This window comes from Schistocerca americana, chromosome 1 (genome assembly GCF_021461395.2).
Source record: "Schistocerca americana isolate TAMUIC-IGC-003095 chromosome 1, iqSchAmer2.1, whole genome shotgun sequence".
NCBI lineage: Eukaryota > Metazoa > Arthropoda > Insecta > Orthoptera > Acrididae > Schistocerca > Schistocerca americana.
Window position 1 is genome coordinate 663,643,935 of NC_060119.1, and position 20,960 is coordinate 663,664,894.

The 20,960-nt window shown below is 35.2% G+C and overlaps 1 protein-coding gene across 1 annotated transcript in view; it reads left to right on the forward strand.

The window, feature by feature from the left end:
* The window catches only part of LOC124544638 (ionotropic receptor 25a), a 424,769-nt gene that overhangs the window by 83,509 nt on the left and 320,300 nt on the right, over positions 1-20,960 (forward strand). The window contains exon 4 of the mRNA XM_047123253.1: positions 20,660-20,819. Within this exon, the coding sequence (XP_046979209.1) occupies positions 20,660-20,819 (160 nt within the window). The remainder of the gene's footprint in view (positions 1-20,659; positions 20,820-20,960) is intronic.

Consider the following 20,960-nt stretch of genomic DNA (forward strand, 5'->3'; position numbering starts at 1 on the left):
TGAAATTCAGTTTAAGAGAAGCCTAAAGGATTTATTGGTGGCCAACTCCTTCTACTCCATTGATGAATTTCTGAGGAAAACCAACTGATTTGTATATAAGTACAACATATCTTCTGCACAATTTCAGTGCAGTAATGTGTTCACTGAAAATTTGTGTGTGTGTGTGTGTGTGTGTGTGTAAGTATAATCTAACTTCTGCACCATTTCAGTGCAGTAATGTGTTCATTGTAAATAAGTATTACAGTAGTTGTATTACATGTTTCTTACCTTATAAATGAATAAAAAACTTTTTTATTTTAAATTCAGTGCAATAGTATTTGTAAAATGACTCTTAGTGTTCATTAAAAAATGACGATCATTCCACTTGGGACCTGTGGAATGGTACATTAGCTTATTTGTTTTAGTTTAAATATTTGTCATGTATTGTTGTTTTTCTGACATGTTCCACATCCTGGAGGACCTCCTCACTACGGATCAATTGGAATGAAAGTAAATCTAATCTAATCTAATAAGGTGTAAAATATCATGTGTGTAGTGCTGTGATCTCTGGGTGAGGCTAAGAACTTTTCAGACAGCCCTTGTAGCACTGGTGGAGGATTTTATTGCCCTATCAAAACTTCACAATTGTTTTGCAGATGTATTGCTTCAGAGGCATGGCATTTAATGACTGGTTTTTGCAAGACTTTGTAATTTTTGTCCTTGAGAGAATGGCCTCTGTGTGGTATAACACTGCAACACTGCACATTCTTACCAGGTCCTCTTTTTTTTTTTCGCTAGTGGGTGAAATATAGTCAGAATCACAATGTTTCGACATTCGCTATTACGATGAATCTATTGCTTAAATACATTAATGCAAAAACCAGTAGTACACAGTAATTCTGTTTGTACAGTAAAGAATCACTTCACTTAAGTTGTTTCTGGTTGAATCTTGTGGAAAATGTACATGTTTTACGTTGGCTTTGTTTTGTCTAGGGGTTTGCTTTGCTGTTAGATACAAATTGTAACATGTGTATAGAAACAAAATATGCTAATAATTACAAGCTTTGGCATTTCCTACAGTGAACATGGATAAAAAACAATCAAATAAAAAATTAGAATTATTCTACGTTACAAGTTACAAATTTGATAGAATTAAAATGCATTATTTTGAAATGAGGAATAAATAATTCAAATGAATATATGTCACCAGTTACTACCTAACAAAATTTCATTGCCAGCCTCATCATTGCAGTTTCCCAAGTAGAAAATCTAAAAGCTTGTTGTGCCCTCCTTTGAAATTTGCAGACAATATGTTGTCATAATTTGCAGACAAAATGTTATCATCACTTCGTATTCCTTGTACTTCTGTTTAATATACTTCTTTACCTACAGTCACTCCTGTGTTTTCTTTTTCTGTTACCTTTTCATCACAATAAATGCAACACAAGCTCCCAAGCAAAGAAGGGGATTCATAGTAGACTGCTTGCACAATGAGGTTTGTTCTTTTGACAAATTTTTGTGCATACCCTTTTATTCCCTTGCATCTGTGATTGAGCATGATGAAAGAGGCATGGTGTGGATGTACCTAAGCACACAGCAGAATGGGGCATGTGACTCTCTGCCTGGATACACCAAGAGCTGTGATACACACAAGTCAAAAGATGATAATACAATACATCAATTATCAAAGCTACAGTTACAAAACTTTTGAAAGTAGATTTTATGTTCTGTTCTTATGTCACTTCTTCAGATTTAAATGTGAAATAAATAACATTTTTGATAGTGATCATTGACATAGCTCAAATTTAAATATGAGACTTAAATGAACAAAAGTTTGATTTACTTTTTAATTAAGCGGATTTTAATGTTTGCACATTGACAAGATAGTTTGTTTGGCTTTAACTTTGATGACAAAACAGTGAATTACTATATTTCCACAAAAATGTCTTCTGTATCATGGAGTCGTGTATTTCACATATTGTGAGGTCCACTACTTGAAATATCTATATTGCTATATGTAACAAGATGAGCTCTATTGGTCAGTTCCATTACAACAGTTAACTTACTGTTTACTATTTCTTGAGTATATGTTATTAGTGAGTTCAACCCTAATCTGTTGAGATGTAGACCATGGTTGTGTGTAATCGTCATCCTTTTCAGCTTATGTCAACAAATGTTACATTTTTAAACTTGTGCATATATTTTGGATTTCTTGATTTGCACTTTGCACCCCTTTACTTACATATAGCCAACCGGTATGTCATGACAGTGTGGAATGGAGATGATGATCACATTTTAGCTTCTCAGCTCATTCAGTGTCGTTTTGATTGAAATGACTAGGTCTTCTACTTTGTCTCGTCCTATGTCATTTGTTGCCACCAAGAACCTGAAAAAAATCTTTGTTTGCTAATGCTGTTATCTCACCATGGTTCATAAAGTCACTGCCCGAAATTTCATGGCTGGTGTAACTGTGCTAGTTATTTTGTGACTGCTTGTAGAGTAAAATTCAGTAGCTAATTTTTGCCCTTGACTATCTGCATCTAGACATATTGTACTTGTTCTTGCTAGTTAGTAGTTACTGATTTGAGGCCTTCCAGTACTTTTGGTGCTGCATGATAGCACTTTTTGCTTTGTCAGTTTTGTTTATAGTAACTCGTAATGCGTATGAGAAATTCTTAATTTTGGCTGAAACCTTCCCCTCTGTAATAATTACATTAAGGCCTTTGAATATGTCTGCTTGTGTCTGTATATGTGTGGATGGATATATGTGTGTGTGCGAGTGTATACCCGTCCTTTTTTCCCCCTAAGGTAAGTCTTTCCACTCCCAGGACTGGAATGACTCCTTACCTCTCCCTTAAAACCCACATCCTTTCGTCTTTCCCTCTCCTTCCCTCTTTCCTGACGAAGCAACCGTTGGTTGCGAAAGCTAGAATTTTGTGTATATGTTTGTGTTTGTTTGTGTGTCTATCGACGTGCCAGTGCTTTCGTTTGGTAAGTCACATCATCTTTGCTTGCTAATATATATATATATATATATATATATATATATATATATATATATATAATATGATGCACATAGAGGGGAACAGCTATATATATATATATATATATATATATATATATATATATATATATATATATATATATATATATATATATAAAAAAACAAAGATGAGGTGACTTACCGAACAAAAGCGCTGGCAGGTCGATAGACACACAAACAAACACAAACATACACACAAAATTCAAGCTTTCGCAACAAACTGTTGCCTCATCAGGAAAGAGGGAAGGAGAGGGGAAGACGAAAGGAAGTGGGTTTTAAGGGAGAGGGTAAGGAGTCATTCCAATCCCGGGAGCGGAAAGACTTACCTTAGGGGGAAAAAAGGACAGGTATACACTCGCACACACGCACATATCCATCCACATATACAGACACAAGCAGACATATTTGGTCTTTAAATATGTCTGCTTGTGTCTGTATATGTGGATGGATATGTGCGTGTGTGCGAGTGTATACCTGTCCTTTTTTCCCCCTAAGGTAAGTCTTTCCGCTCCCGGGATTGGAATGACTCCTTACCCTCTCCCTTAAAACCCACTTCCTTTCGTCTTCCCCTCTCCTTCCCTCTTTCCTGATGAGGCAACAGTTTGTTGCGAAAGCTTGAATTTTGTGTGTATGTTTGTGTTTGTTTGTGTGTCTATCGACCTGCCAGCGCTTTTGTTCGGTAAGTCACCTCATCTTTGTTTTTATGTATAATTTTTCCCACGTGGAATGTTTCCTTCCATTATATATATATATATATATATATATATATTAGCAAGCAAAGATGATGTGACTTACCAAACGAAAGCACTGGCACGTCGATAGACACACAAACATATACACAAAATTCTAGCTTTCGCAACCAACGGTTGCTTCGTCAGGAAAGAGGGAAGGAGAGGGAAAGACGAAAGGATGTGGGTTTTAAGGGAGAGGTAAGGAGTCATTCCAGTCCTGGGAGTGGAAAGACTTACCTTAGGGGGAAAATAGACACACACTCAAACACCATTCAGGACACAATGAAAGGTCCTAATTTCAGTTTTCTGCAATGTGGGCTTGAAATGATTGGTTTTGAAAGATCTCTTCCTATTAATGATAATTACCTCTTCTCTCTTGTTGTGCGACAGTGCTGATCATGATGTGGAAGTCATTTTCTTGAGATTATTCCCATGCATCTGAAGATTTTTCTGCAATGGTTCATGATGCACATAGAGGGGAACAGGTCTACTTGAAGCTCATAGAAACAAAATACTTTTCTTTCATGACTGTTCCACTTTTTAGTTGTCAGACACTTAGGGACTGAATATATGTCCATACACCACGGTGGTCCATACACCATGTTGGATGAGATCACAAGTGTTATGTTACAAACATTAAAACAAGTGAGGTGTTGCAAAAAATCTGAAGGTACAGCATTTTTAATTTTTCTGCCACCCTCTCAGATAAATTAATGCAGCATAGTATGAATTAATATATCTTTGGCACATTCAGCTGGCATCTGTATGAATTAATACAACTCCTTTGTCTATGCTGATAAACCTTATAGATACCTACACAACTGCACCCTACTGTATACTGACATGATCCTCTATTAGTGGACTACAGTTTACAGTAGTAGTGCAATCCAATATCTTCAATTTTCTATCTTTAAACATTTTAAATTATGATTTTTGGCCTGTAAGTGTATGGAAGACCTTTATTGGAGGCCAAAATTTGAATCTGATTTTTGCCCAGGACATGTAAGCATTATAATATGCACACTTATGTTTACAAATAATTTACAAAAAGTGCATTTGAAAGCCCGAGTTGTTGCTCACCTTACTGACGTATAACCATTGTCTGCTACTGGCATGGTTAAGCACATACATGGCACGTGGTGTACGTTGCATGCACACTTTGTGAGTTCATTGGTACCACTGCTACAGAAAGGTTGTCCAAGTTTGTGACACCATTTTTCTGGGAAAGTGTTTATCGCATTGCCTCAAAGTGGTTTGCTGTGGCATGTGCATACTGTGATTATTGATGCTGTGATGAGTAGGCTCATCATTTATGGCCAAAGGTAATGATTCCCCATAATAATTAACATATTTCAGTGATCAAACCCAAGTTTAAAATGTTTTCTACTTTATTCTGAACCCTCCCTTTTGTAAAATGTCTGTCATCCTATGATTCTGTTGAGGGTCGAAATGTTTTTCTTTTCGTAAGCATTCACACCTTGTTTTTCACCTCGACTCATGGGTACACTAGTTTGCCATATTTGTTAAGCATCCTTCACAATCCTTTTTTGAGATGTTATATTTTGCGCCCAGGACAATTAAAAACCAATTTTATTTTGCATTTTATGTGGTTTTTGGCATCAGAGAAATGGAAAACTGATGTTCTTTTGCTTTTTAAGCAATTTTTGGCCTCAGAACAACTGAAAACTGATTTATCTTTATGAGTGTGATACAACCTTGCTCAGTGGGTGGGCTTACCTAATTAACAGTGCCACAACTGTTGACTGCCAAACTTGTGCAGTCATGCACATTGCACTGTACAAGTGATGTAATGTGCAACTTAGACCAAAGCCATCATATGTCATATATAGCCCATATCAGTTTGAAACTGGAACTTTTATTATAAAAACTGATGACATTTCAACAATAACTCATGAATATTACCTAACATGGTTAAAATTTCATCAACACAGCCTAGTAATTTTCAGTTATAGAAAATTTATTTATTTTTATCCATCCTTGAGCATTTTTATGCAATCAGTGTTGTCATAGAGAGTTTTAATATTACTGTACATATAAAATAAATACAGAAGTATCATATAAACTATTGACATACTATGCTAAATACAAAATAGTTTACAGCTAAAAATAATTTAGTATTTCAAATCATCCCTAGAACAGTTTTGAAATTCTGAAATATTGGGGAAGTCTTTTCCTGTCAACCATTTTCCATTTATTGTTTTAAAGTCATTAAGTGAGACATGATGCTCACATAAAGGTAAGGTATTAAATAATTTTATTCCCAGGTCTTTATAACTTTTCTGTGTTTCCTTTAATGTAGCTGTGGGCATATCTATCTGTTTCATTTCCCTAGTTTTATATTGGTCTATAGCTTCCCTTAAGATGTTTTTTTTTTTTTTTTTTAATCTTTAGTCGGCAACATTATATAAAAGGTGATGGGACAGTCAATACTTTTATGTCTTTTAAAAAGTGGTCTACAGGAGGTTTTATAGTTAGTAACTCCAGAAATAGGCCTGATAGCCTTTTTTTCAGATCAAAAATTTTTTTTTTTTACCCCTGGAGAATTGCCCTATATAAGGATACAATACTGCAGATGGCGGTGAAAAAAGACATAGTGAGAGTTAAGTAACAGAGGTGTTGTACCCATGTCTGTAGTTTAGCCAATAAGAAGGTAACTTGTTAGAGGTTTCTGAATACATGGTCTGTGTGTTTGTCTCAGTTAATTTGGTATCAAAGTATATACCAAGTAGATCAACAGCTGAGTACTCAGTTTCACAGCTTGTTAAACTGAAACTATATTAACTGTCTAGTTGAAGGGTAGCACACTGAATTTGAACAGTACAGATTCATAGGACATGCTACTATGAATATCATTCACAAATATTATAAACAGTAAAGGGCCAATCACAGAACCCTGAGACATGCCTCAGTTATATCTAAGTATTGGGACTTTTTCTTGGCTTCTGGTATAATAAAAATAAAAGAATATTGAAAAATTCTTCCTTCATACAGCAATATTTTCAGATACAGATAATGAGAAACACATTCCTTTAGAAAGTTTCTAAGTTATACTGTGAGATTATTGTCTAATCTCTCCAATTGAGAGAAGATGGATTGTCAGTGGAAGATCATCATTTGACATTCAGTGTAGAACAATGAAAGTTTCAGAAAGTAATGTTGCATGAGCTTGAGGCCATGTGTTCGCTATGCACAAATAATGAAAAGAATTCATGATGCTCTGAGGCCACAAATATTAGTGTTCATTGGAAAGGTTTTTGCCTCCACAACATATGTTTTGCCCACTGTCATAACTCTGATGGCAGATATTAAAACTACGCTGCACAAATCTTTTACAATATGCTTAGAGAGATAAACCTTAATTTATTTCTCCTCTTTGTAAGTTTGCACATAAATATAATTGACACTGTAATTGCACACATCTCCCCACAATAAAATGTTCAGTCTTCATAAACTTTCATTAAAACAGCAGTTCTCAGAAGCATTTAAGGAGGATATTAACTTGTTGTTGTATGACTTATTCAATTTCTTGAAACTGTCATTACCTTCATGAAAAATGCTTTTAATTTGTAGCTCTAAAGTTCTTCACACTTGTTTATAGTAATTCGTTTTGTAACCATTTTGTAAATTTTACGTAGCATCTGGTTATTTTGGACAACAATTAAGTCTCTTGTAACTGTAATCCTGTCAAAATTTACATTACTTGTCTTTGAAATTATACTAGAGTTAGAAATTTTATCTTGTGAAACATGGATGTCACTGGTTTCATCAATTGAATTTTCTCTTTCAATGACAATACTGTCTTCACTATCATTACTATTAGTGTTCCTGACTGTTGTATTACTGAACCCACTATCAGTACTTAGCTTCAACTTAGGAATTTTGTCACTATCAACGTCAAGATGATCTCCCACCTCCAACAGTGTTTTACTGTTTTCTTTTAACTAATCACTGCTTTCCAATTTGAGCTGTTCATTGTTAAATTTCATTTCTAATTTCAGTTCTAATTTTGTGCACCACTATTCTCTTTTAAGTTTTAACATAAACTGTTCACTGTCTTCTATTTTGAAAACCTGAAACCATTGTCTTATTTGGACATGTTTTCTATTTTTAAAGCCTGAAACTGTTCACTACTTTTCATTTTGAGAGCACAAGACTGTCCACTTATGTGGATGTGGTTTTCTACTTTGTTTTCTATTATGACCACCTGAAACTGCTCACATGTTTGAATGGAGATTGATCTCAACACTTCTACTAATTTTTGTTTACTTATTCTGAACTACCCACACATTGACTCAGCACATTTCCAATGAGCCCACTCACATCTAGTGCTTTTATTACTCAGTTTTTATTATTTACTATGATATTAGAAACAAAATAGTCAAAACTACAGATTTGATAGCATGCACTTACCTCCTCCCATCCAGTAACTGAGCATAAATATATTTTGTTGGACTTTTTATTCTCATCTGTTACTAATACTTGTTGCTTTTTGGAATAACCTGTTCACATTATTTTATCATCTAATGTTAGTTGCAGTTCACCTTCAGTCCTTGCATTCTACATATAACATAGCAGATACTACCTTTCTCATGAAGTTTCTATGCAATTTCTCCTTTACTGTAATATACAAATCAGCAACAGTGGCAACCAAAAATTAAAAGTGGCCTGTCCACAATAATTACATGAATGTTCTCTGTTGAATAAAACTATCATATTTTCAGAACAAAACAAAAGTATTATTATAAAGATATGTTCATCAATGTGCATTTTTGCAGATAATTGCTTGCAGATATAAATATGTTACAACTAAAACATGACAGTATCCAAGACCTGAATTATATGACCAACCACATAGAACTGTTGCACCACAAATAATTTACTAAGTACACCTTGTGACGAAGGAGGCTGGGATTTTGTTACTTCCTCTCTTGTTTTGCAATCTGCCTCCTTAAATTCGTTTTTTCACTTTTAACTAATTACCATTAACACACAAGAGTATAATCTGCATTTTCATAAAAGAGGAAGGTTGGTCCTCAGTTTTAAAGAATGTATCTAATTTTGTGCTTAGTTTTGTGTATATCATCAATTTCATAATTTATTTTGACTATTCCTAGTTAATATTTTTTGTTATAGAGTGAAATCAGTAATTGTTTAGTAACTTAAATTATGTTGTTGACTTACAAACAAATATAAATTCTGTAATAGTGATAAACATTTGGAAAGAGAATCTCTAGGATTCTTAAAGTATTTATTTGGCTCTATTTGAAAACATGTTAGCAAAGCCAGCTCTTAATTAATTCCAAAATAATTACTGGTTTCATCAAAAATGTATAACTGTATCTGCTAATTTCATCATTTATACAAATAATTTGGCCTAACTTTTGTAGTAGAAGAAACTTTTAAAAAGAAGGGAGTTTTTGATATAGTCACTTAATTGAATAAGTTTTGTTTTAATTGTAATTTCTGTAACTTTAACATTGAATAATGTATAGTTCCAGTACCTATTATTCTGCTGATGTATAAAGGCTCAATTTTTGGTCCTGAGAAGTCAGTCCACGGCCGAGTTTCAGACGAGGAACCCGTATTGGATAGATCAACAACAATGCATCCGTGAAATAAGTATAACACAAATAGGCTGTGTGTTAAAACAATGACAGTATCTGTTCAATATGTACCATACTATTCTGCAAAAACTGTAAACTGTGTGGCTCAGTTTTTACTGCTCATAGATATTGAACAGTAAAGTATTTATTGTAGCAGTATGCTGATGTTTGCCTGTAAACTATTAACGAAGCTTATCAAAATTTGCCAGTAAGTAACTGGCCATATAACTGCTTTTTCACCCAGTATAACAACACAGTACATTGACACCAACGACCATCAACAAAGAAATAAAACAGGCGAACATCACAACCTGAGTGAAACTGAGACACATGCCACATCTAACACAAAAAGCAACAGAAGCAGGTGAGACTGGAGGCAGCTGGATGCTGTTATATCGGGGAGTTGGCTGCTGATACAACAAGAACTGCCTCTATGATGTCGGGAAATTACCACACAGCTGGGCTAGCCAAGGGACCAGAGTTTTAAGATGATTGATGCAGCGGAAAGCCAGAGCTGTTTCAGCAGTGATGGCAGCCTGATAACTTCACTCAACCAAGCCATGGTTTTGTTGTGGCTTACATGATAGAAACTGATGCTGTAACAAAACAATGATGGATCAAGTCCATTTAAATACTCATCATTTTTCTCAAAGGTATTTCGTTCTGTTAGCCACACCTATGATCATTTATGAGTGTCCATATATGACAACCAGACAGCACCACTGGACTCTGCTGCTGCTATTTGCAGCTCTGCAACTTGTGCCAAGTCTGATACTGACAGACCACATTGGGTCCTGCTTCAGCTTCCGTCAACCTCGTATCCTTGAGATCTACAGTTAAAGCGCAGGACATTGCAGCCAGTCAGCCAGCATCACCCATCTGGGCATACTCCTTGCTGCCTGTATTTATAAGTGTGAGAAGATACTGCTGCTGCTGTGAGCCACCTCATTTATGATGTATCCGTGTTGTGATTCTGTCCACCTCCTCTTACCCCATCCTGTATAGCTAGGCAGTCTTTAGTCCACTTCGCATGCCCCTACATGGTGCTGGATTCAGTGTCCTTGCAGAATCACTGCCATCATCACCCACCGGCTGCATGGTGCTTCCAGCTGTCAAACCGCCCACTGATAGCCAAGTCTCTTTGCAAACAGAACAGGTTTTTTTTATGACAGCATATTGGTGGATAACAGACATTCATTCACCACTCCACTTCTGCCTCATCCAGAGTGGTGGACTACTTACCATCTCACCTCTATTAACTTTCACCACCAACAGTAGAGGCCTGCTATCCCCCCCCCCTTCCCCCCTCCCCATAATGGTCTCTATAAGTGGCATGAGAAGTCATCACAGATGTCTGCAGCAGGATCCAAGGCCAGGTCTCCAGCTACAGCCTGCAGTTCATCAGCGTAATTTTGGACAATGAGGTTTTTATTTTTATTTTTGTGGTCTTGGTGATTTGTTTAGTATGCAGCCATGGTGGATAGGAGTGATGGGCATAGGAACATGAAGTTATAATTTGTGAAACTTGTGGCACTAGTGGATTTACCACAGTTCAGAGTAAATTGTATGTAAGTACAATTCATGGTTGGTGAGATGCCAATATTGTAATTTAGTGGGTCATGAATTACCTAGTATGCAGGCTGTGGCAGCTATGTATAGATCTTTCTGACATCACGGGCATGAGACACATCAGTACTAAATCTTGATGAGCTATGATACATCTTAAGGATTAATATCATTGTTTTTGTACTTATGCTTGAGTGGTTTTGGTAGCTGCCCTTGCTTCATTAATGTTTGGTGTAAATTAGATAATTTGTATTGTTGATAGATAGAGGTTGCATATGTGATAGAAACATGAGCAATGCCAATACAACAATCAGTCAAATCTTTGATAAATCAGGTGGTTGAACTGAGTGAAGAATGCCATATTACAGTGGCAGGTGGACACTTAAACAACTGCTAATGCATGTAGGCACTGTGAGCAAGTTTGGATGGCAGAGCAAAAGCTTCATTCAGTGCACCTGTTCCTTCTGTGCATCCCATGGCAGCTAGTCTAGTGGCTCCTTTCTCAGCTGGAGCAACAGAGGATTTGTCAGCATTTACTGACAATCTGGATTATGCTTCTTGTCCAATAATTAGTTGGATGAAGTACATTTGCACATGACAGAGTTATGATTGATGGGTGAGGCAAAGCCATTTGTAATGTATTATGAGGGGTTGAGTAAGGCATGCACATTTGAATAACTATAGGCATTGCTGCAAGCAGAATAGTTCCAGATTCTTCAGGGAACAACTTAACAGAAATGAAACAAGTTGGTGAAAACATTCTTAAATAGAATAAGAAAAATTAGTACACAGGCATATGAGTTAATGCAGAATGAGGAAACAAATAATATTATGCTGCAACAGGCAGAGCAAAGAGCACAGAGCACTAGACATGTGTCTGAGGGCACTTTGTAATCTACCCTCTCACAATTTGTTGATGTCACTACTATTGTCAATGGTAAAGTCTCTTTTTCTCAAAAATATGAGAGGAGAAAGATTTACAATGAACTTTTTACTTCTTTTCTTGTAGTTGGCTCCAGTTCTTCATGTCTTGGGGCTGATTCTTGAAGCTGCAATTTTTGACATTTTAGGTTCTCATGGTCCCAAATGATGTACTTAATTTTGAAGAATGCCTATGCAAATTTTTGTTTTCATTTTAAATTTTCACATTAACGAAGCTGAAATTACATTGTTCTTCCAAAATACAAAAACATGTCCAGTCACATCAGAGGCATACCTACTACTGCTTCCTCACTCTGTGGTAATAACAATATTCCAAAGAGTTTACAAATTTTCTTGACAAATGAAATTCTATTAATTTATTCATGAATCCAGAAATAAACAGTATCAGATTGTGTAATTAATAATAGAAATTTTAAGCGTACCAAATATTTAGTAATTTCAAATGTTTCTAAAAAAATAATTTTAACTGTACATACAGAGTGAGTACATATCGATTGTAACAATGAAAATAAAGTAATTTCTTTTTATAGATTTTAGCTTGAAATATAACAACTCATGTACATAATCATATGAAATTTTTTAGAAAAACAACTGAGATAATATTAACCTGTTCAAAATTCGAGAATATTCCTGGTATCAACTACTTCTGTTGAGAAAAGTAATGCTAAAGGAGGATGTCCCTTCACAATATCCCTCTCACAAAATTTGGAAACAATGTGTTTACAATATTTTGTGACTTACTACAAGGTTTGCCAAATGGTGTACAGAATGATGCCAAAAGGTAGAATATAGATGTATAGAAGTATCTGATACATAACATATTACAGAAAATATAAGAAAAATGTCTACTATACAAGCCATAATATATTCATGTATCAGCACATAGCATTCAGATTTTCAGACCTGTGGAACATTCTGTCACAAAGCAAATGATACGAAGTCAATATTACAACACTAAAATTATAGAAATAAGTGCAGAGACAATGTAAATTACTAGAATTAAAAATAGCAAGTTTACCTCTTCAAAAGAGAAGAGAAAAAAATTCAGAGTCTAAATGTACGAAGAGTGAGCCAACTTGAAGAACTCAAAATGACGGGTACAGATAACACAAAATCAATCAGCCACATCAACCACAGTATTTAAGGATATGTTGATCCATGAAAGGAGAAAATAATCAAAAAATATTAGGACCTAAGCTTACGATGTGGGGATCGACCCATGAATCCAAAGCACACTGGCTACACACCAGCAAAAAATGTTTTGACATTACAAAATGAATAAAGTATTAGTTGAAAACAGTCTTGGTTACAATTTTAGTTTTTTTTATTTATCAAGTACACATTTCACCTTATTTAGGCGTCTTCAGGCTGATCTTAATTTGATATTTCTTAGGATGATCCTTTAGACAGTGTAGCTAAAGGGTATCTTCGAGTACGTCAGGCCAACATTGCCTTCGTTAACCTCAGTAAATGCATTCTAGATGGATTTGAGTGACTTCAAGACCTGCATAACATGTACACATTCACAGGAGCAAATTATAGAATAAGATAGGGTGTTAGTAGCTAATGGGTTCTACTCATTTAGTATCATGGTATGTATGTAACAAATTCTTAAGCACAGATCTATTACAAAACATAATAGTATAGTTCTATGAATGTGCAAGTACAGTGTGTCATAGATTTAAACTCAGTCAATAGATAAGACAGCAAGATAAGATAAGCATCAGGAGAAGACCAAATAACCACAGGATAATGGAAAAGAGCAGGAGAAAATGTTATTGCAAAACTAAAAGAAATTGTAGATATCTGGAAAACTGAAAAAAATCCCCACATATTAGAAGACAGCAATCACACATCGTCTGAACAAAAAAGGAAGTAAAACAGACCCCAAAGACTATCGTGGGATCTCTTTATTGTCAATAACATACAAAATTGTGTCTGAAGCCCTACTAAACAGAGCAGAACCTCAGCTGTATTGAAAACTAGGCGAATACCAAGGTGGATTCAGAATAGGTCGATCATGTGTAGAACAAATCCTTAACTTCAAAAATTCAATGGAATATTTGCATAGTACTTCAAACAAAAGTTATGTCATCACGTTTGTCGACTTTGAAAAAGCATATGACAGTACAGACCGAGAATCCCTTTTTGAAGTGTGAGCAGAATTTGGACTAGATCCAAAGACAAAAGACATCATAAAAGAAACACTTACAGAGACCAAATCCAAAGTAAAATTTATGGGAGAATTGAGCACAGAATTTGAAATAGACGCAGGAGTACGACAAGGGGATGGGCTGTCCCCAGTGCTCTTCAGTTGTGCTCTTCAAAAAGTTGTTTGAGAATGAAGAAAAGCAGGTGCACCAGCACACAGACTGGGACCAAAATGTAAGGGCATAGAATTAGACTGTTTAGCATTTGCTGATGACAGGGCACTGATCACCCAAGACATTACCAATGCACAGAAACAGCTAGAATTATTGCAAGAGCAGGCAGCAAAAATTTGATTAGAAATTTCTTTTGGAAAAACAAAATTTTTGACTGACATCAAAGATGCACCTTCTGATCTCAAAACTGGTAATAACTACATTTCTCAAGTAAAAGAATTTAAATATTTAGGTGAATGGATTGCAGAAAATTGTAATGAAAAGAAATCTATCAGATCAACAGTCCAGAAAATGAAGATGGCATTTCAGTTAACAAAAAACGTTTACAACAAAAAGAGTTTCTAGTGGAACTGCAAAATATGACACTACACAACTGTAATTAAACCTGAAGGTCTCTACACATCTGAGACACTAAATCTTCAACACATAACACTAAAAGGGGAATTAGATGTGAAAGAAATTAAAATAATGAGGAAATCCTAGGACCAAGAACTAAAGATGGTGTGCATTATCCAAAACCAAATGCAGAAATATATAAAAATATCTCCAAAATAACAGACACAATGTGCCTGAGAAGAATCCAATTCATGGGGCATTTAGAAAGAATGGCCTCAAACAGGTTAACGCACAAAATCCATACATTTTTAAAGAACAAAACTACAAGACCAAACTGGTACAAACAGACAGAAAAAGACCTGAGAGAATTAGGGTCTCCAAATCTACATGACAGAAATGAAATCAGAAAAATCACAAACACATGGGGTTTTGAGGAAGAAGAGAGAAAAACTAGCCAACGTATGTGGTCTGCACAATGAAAACCAGTCCATTCATTGCGTATGAAGGAAGGCCAACAAATGTTGATTACACATTGTCCTAAGTGATCCATCTGTGAAGAAGAAGAAGAAGAAGATAAGACAGAACTTTAGAAATCACAACATCTTGCATACTACGTTCCTGACAAACAAAGCACAATTATAGAGTTGTACGAACTGGCAAACATAGTGTACATTTTCTTCCACACTAGGAATCACTATGCATCCATGTTCAAGGTTAAAGTACCTGAGATTTTACCAATTTGCTTTGCTTACCTGTATCTCCTTTATCTTTACACTTACAATTGGCAGTTCCACAAAAGGATATCCCTTTATTACTCACACACTATTTGTCAAGGAGGGAATGGATAGAGAATCAAAAGTATTTGGCTAGTGCAATTAAAATTATTATGCAAATAGAGGAAGTAGACATAGTGACTTAGATACAGGGTTAATGGAGAGGTTTTTCCTCAGAAGTGCTATGGGTGTGGATGTGTAGACCACACTCAGAAATAGTGCCACTATCCACAATGCTATGAGTGCAGGTTGGTGGGGCAAAGCAAAGTAGATGGCATCATTATAAGGATGGGAATGCCTCAGCTACCAGATGGTATTCATAGTAAGGCATAATGTTAAAAGGGCCTGCACAGAAGTGAAGTGTTGCTAGATGGGTGTGGTGAAGGGAATGGAACATAACTTTTTTGTGGACAGAGTGGCTCATGTGTTGATGACTTGTCTGGGCCTTTTGGGTAGGAACAGACTGAATTTTCCATCATCTACAGTAGATGGAGAGGGGGACATTGATGTGCCATCATTTGGGACAAGATTGCTCAATTTCTGTAGTGGAACAAGGAATTTTTGGCAATATATGGAAGTATTCCTCCATGCTGCTGAGGATACGCTGCAATCCTGCAGCTGGATTTTCTGAATAAACGTAACACAAAAATTGATTTTTCACAGAACACTATTAAATTCAGTGAGCCATTGTTCCACCTGGTAACAATCACTGGAGATGACACTTTGTTGTAAGGTTTGTAATCAAGAAGGTGGAACTGAACAATTTGTGTACACATTCATTAACTCTCAATTTGCATGATATGGTAACAACAGTTGTGCAGAAATTACTCTGGGTGAGCAAACAATATGTTGTCTGTTATATATCTGTTGGAACACAATGACAAATTGGATACTTCACACTGTTCTGCACATAGGAGTGTGGCATGCTGTACATAGGATTGTGGCATGCTGTACGTAGGAGTGTGGCAGTCTTGCATGAAGTAGACAGAAATTACATAGTTCCAATAAGTAAAGACTATTTTTGCTCTGGCAAAATATATATGCTAAAAGGATTATTGATTGCCAATATGAACATTTTGTCAAGGATGATTTACATGGATTGATTGTGAAGACCTTCACCACAAGCAAAAACCGTCAGTGCATCTGCATTACACTAGCAAACACAGCTCTTAAGAGGGAAAGACAGAATAGCTATGGAAATTCTGTTAATACAATTCATGAATTTTTTCAGTCCTAGAGGGCCATGAACAGTGACACATGTGACACAGCATCAAATCCCAATGGAGGATAATCCTCCTATGTACAAAAAACCATACACAGGTATCTCAGTACTTGCAAGCAATACTGCAGGAATTCACCAATCATCAGTTGAAGGATGACATTACTGAAGAGAGTCCATGGGGAGTGCCCCTTCTAACTGTGCCAAAGCATTCATTAGATTGGGCAAATAAATACAGATTTTGTTGTGATTACCAACATCTGAATTGAAGAACAATGATGGAAGCATATCCTACATCAAATATAACAGAAACATTGGACAATGTTTGTCATTGTAAATAATTCTTCATGATTGGTTTAAAGAGTGGCTATCACCAATTGGAAGTAGTTCCAGAAGTCTAGCCAAATACTGCATTCACCATTCCATGGGGAACTGCTAATATTGGTGGCTGCCATTTGGGCTTAAGAATGCACCAGCCACATTCCAGAGGTTATTAGAAATGTGGTTTATTTGTCTCATGACATACACTTGCAATTCATTTGGTTTGCGAAGAGGAGACATGCCAAAAATTGATAATACTGTTAAAGCGATTTTTTATGCTAATAAATAATAGCACTAAAATAAATAATAAAACTATAATGATATCTCTTGGAATATATAACATGTTGTGTCCTGCTCAAATTTCCAGTTTGTCCTGCATGAATTCTTACACAGAGTAATAATGTTTCAGTGTCAGTGCCTCATGTAGCTTTCTTTTAAGTTGACCTAAATTCACCTGCATTATCTTGTTCCCTTTTAATTTATTACAAATTTTCGTTCCCATATATTGAGGTCCATGGGCATACAGTTTGAGGCAGTGGATGGGGAGCATAAAATTGTCTTATTTTCTAGTATCATATGAATAAACAAAATGGTTTCCCTCAAATAATTCATGTCTGGTGCACAAAAGGTAATAACCTCATATATAAAACATGGTTCTTTATGATTTGCAGTGCACATATTTAGAATGATTTGTTTCTGTATTTTTAGTATCCACACTATGTTTGTCAAGTTAGCCAAAAAACAATCCCATACCTAATCATGGATTCAAAGTGCTGTTTTTCGTATGTCCGTGTCAGTTGCTGTTCATAATATTTGCATTCCAAAAGCAAAGCTGCTCAGTTTGTTTGCTAGGTATTCAATGTGTGCCTGCCACCTTAAAAATTTCTTTCTACATTTAAACCTAAGACTTTGACTGAGTCAACTTCTATATCTTTGTTATTATCAACAATCTTAATGTGTTCACATTTTGACTGTTTGGTTTTGAATTGCATTGTGTGAGTGTTAGATATGTTTAGATTTAACCCATTTAGCTGAAACCAAGTTTCTAAGGTACTGAGGGTACTGATCACAGATACGGGATTTTTTTTCCAAATCCTGATTTTCAACTAAGAGAGAAGTATCATATGTGAACAGAACTGATGGGGAGCTGGTATTGAATGTTAAGTTATTAACATAGAAAAGAAACAGGACTCAGCCTGGTATGTATCCTGAGGTATTTTTTCCAGACAGAAAAATAATTTGCACCATTTAAAGGGATGCAAACTCTTTGCTTTCTCTTTGATATGTTGGATTGAAGCCATTGTAGGGCACTGTTGCTAATGACATACTTTTCAAGTTTTTAAATAAGTGATGCATGGTTTACAGAATCAAATGCCTTTGTGAGGTCACAGAAAATTCCTGCCATCTTGTTTCTCTTGTATAACAAAGTACTTATTTTCTCAATGAAACTGTTCACTGCATCTTTCCTGTTTTTCCCCCAGCTGGAAACCAAATTTATTGTTTAGAATAAACAGGATATTTTTTGATGAAGTTCTGGATTCAGGCAACAGCAAGTTTTCGAAATATTCTAGATATGACTGGGAGAATTGAGATAGGATGATAATTTCCCATGATCTCTCTTGATCCCTTCCTCAAGAGTGGTTTGACTTCAGCAAATTTCGGTACCTCTGGGAAACAGCCCTCTTCAAAACATTGATTTATTATTTGAGTTAGTGGGTTTGCAATTTTATTGTGTATCACTTTAATAACTTTGGCGGATATTCCATCCCAACCTGCCGATTTTTTGTTGTTTAATGTTAGGATTGCATTTTCTATGTCCTTCACAGAAACTTTTAAAAAATTTGTAAAGTTTTCAGAGTTTTCATTTAGGCCAAAGAGATTCACTTTGTTGTAATAATGTATTACATCTACAGCAGACCTCACTACATTTGTAAACAATTCATTAAAGTACTCTGGTATATGAATTGGACTTACAATAGTATTTCCTTCAATGTCAATTTTTGAAATTTCTTGGTTGCAGGCTTTAACGCCAAACTCAGATTTAATGACTGATCACACAACTTTTGTCTTATCTTTATGGTTTAAAATTAGCCTGTTATTTAAAATTATTTTAAATATGGTTTTATAGAGTCTAATACATTCAATGAAATAAGTATCTTTATTATATTTTAATTCTCTGTGTAGGTGCCATTTCCTTCCACTGGAAATTTTTATGTCCTGGGTAATCCTCTATAATTTATTTGTCATTTTAATGCTGCAGTCTAGGTGGAAATGTTTCATTAAAGACACCAAGAAAACTATTTAGGAATTTCTCAAAGTTTTCATCACTTGAGTTACAGTGATACAAAGGCCATTTTTTTCTCTTTCATCTTATTACTAAATATTAGTACGTTTTCTTTGCTAAAATTCCTTCTTATATATAAAATGTTCCTATGTCTCTGTGGCAGCTCAATGAAAAATGCACACTGGTTTGAAATACCTAGATGTTAACAAAAATTATACACATCTTGATATACATATTTAATTACAACACTGTCAATAGAGGTTACTGATTGGCCATTGTCTCAGGTAGATTCAATGAAATTCAATTTTAAACCATATTTCTTTACTAAGTCAGTGAATCTTGAAGCATAGCTACTGTTACATGTGATATCAACATTAAAATCACTAGCTATTACAATATTTTTCTTTTTTTCTCTGCAAAGGTCTTTGAGCATAATTCAAAGCTGAGATAAGAATAGTTCTGTTGTTGACCTCCCTGGGATTCTGTATACTGAGACTATTACAATATTTGCTATTGAGTCCACTATTTCCAAACAATAACTCTCAAACACAAACTCTTCATTTAAATAGTTGAAACAATTTCTGGTCTCATAATTTATATCACTATGTAGAAGTATCCATGAACCACCATGTAACTTGTTTCTTCTGCAAAAGCTACTTGCTAGCATGTACTTCTCTATTTTGTTTAAAATTTTTTTTGTCCTCAGTAAACCAGTGCTCATTTAAAAAAACAACTCTAGTATTTTCACATTTTGACACAATTATTTCCAATTTGTCTATTTTGGTGTTTTGATTGTCTGAAGCATCGGTGTTTAAACCATTTATATTCCAGTGTATAACATATCTGCCATGACTGTTACTAATAGGCTTTAGCATATTTCCCTTTCTTTTGTATGTGGTTTGAGATTTCTCATTGTACTATTACTATATAAAACTTTAAAGGGGCTTTTGTGGGCAGAATTTATTTTAATGGTATGTTCACTTTTAGTGTGATTTTGCATTTATTGTATGCTGCTTCAGCATGTAATTTTTGTCTGCTTTTCAGTGACAGACAGTGTGCTTTGCAGAACTTGTACTGTATTCAGCTCACTTATTTTTTACCTGAAGACTTGAGATGTCCATTTTCAGTGCACTGATTGTAAACTGTAACTCAACACACGTTGATTCAATGCAGGGAATTCTTCCTTACAGTTTAAATACTTTTCCTTCTTAACAGCAAAATTGACATTATTTCATGAAGAAACTTGATGAACTATCACCTTGTCTGCCACCTTGATACTTTGATCCTAATGCCAATGACAATAATGATGATGATGATTATGATGATGATGAAAAAGTCTGTCATATATCATTTTGTGCAAAACATAATCCTTAATTTTTTCATTTTGTTGATTTTGTGTATTCTTTTTAATCACATGTGTGCCATTTTTGACTAAAGATTTACATATTTGTTTGTAGTGTGTTTTGGATACAATTCATCAATTGATCAGAATAAAAAAATTCATATCATACTGGATACAACATTACAAGATGTGTCTTCTGAAGCAGTGAAGTATTTCACAAGAGCCCTGGAACTGCCAACAGTCTCTGCATCCTGTGGGCAAGAAGGTGATCTGCGGTATGTAAGCACAGTGCACAGCATTAATGTTTACACTCATCTTCTCATTAACATTACAATGTGTAAATTGCAGTACAGAACTAACAAACAAAAAATGGGATAAATGGATTTTCTGCTCTTAAGGGATGGCATTCTGAGGAC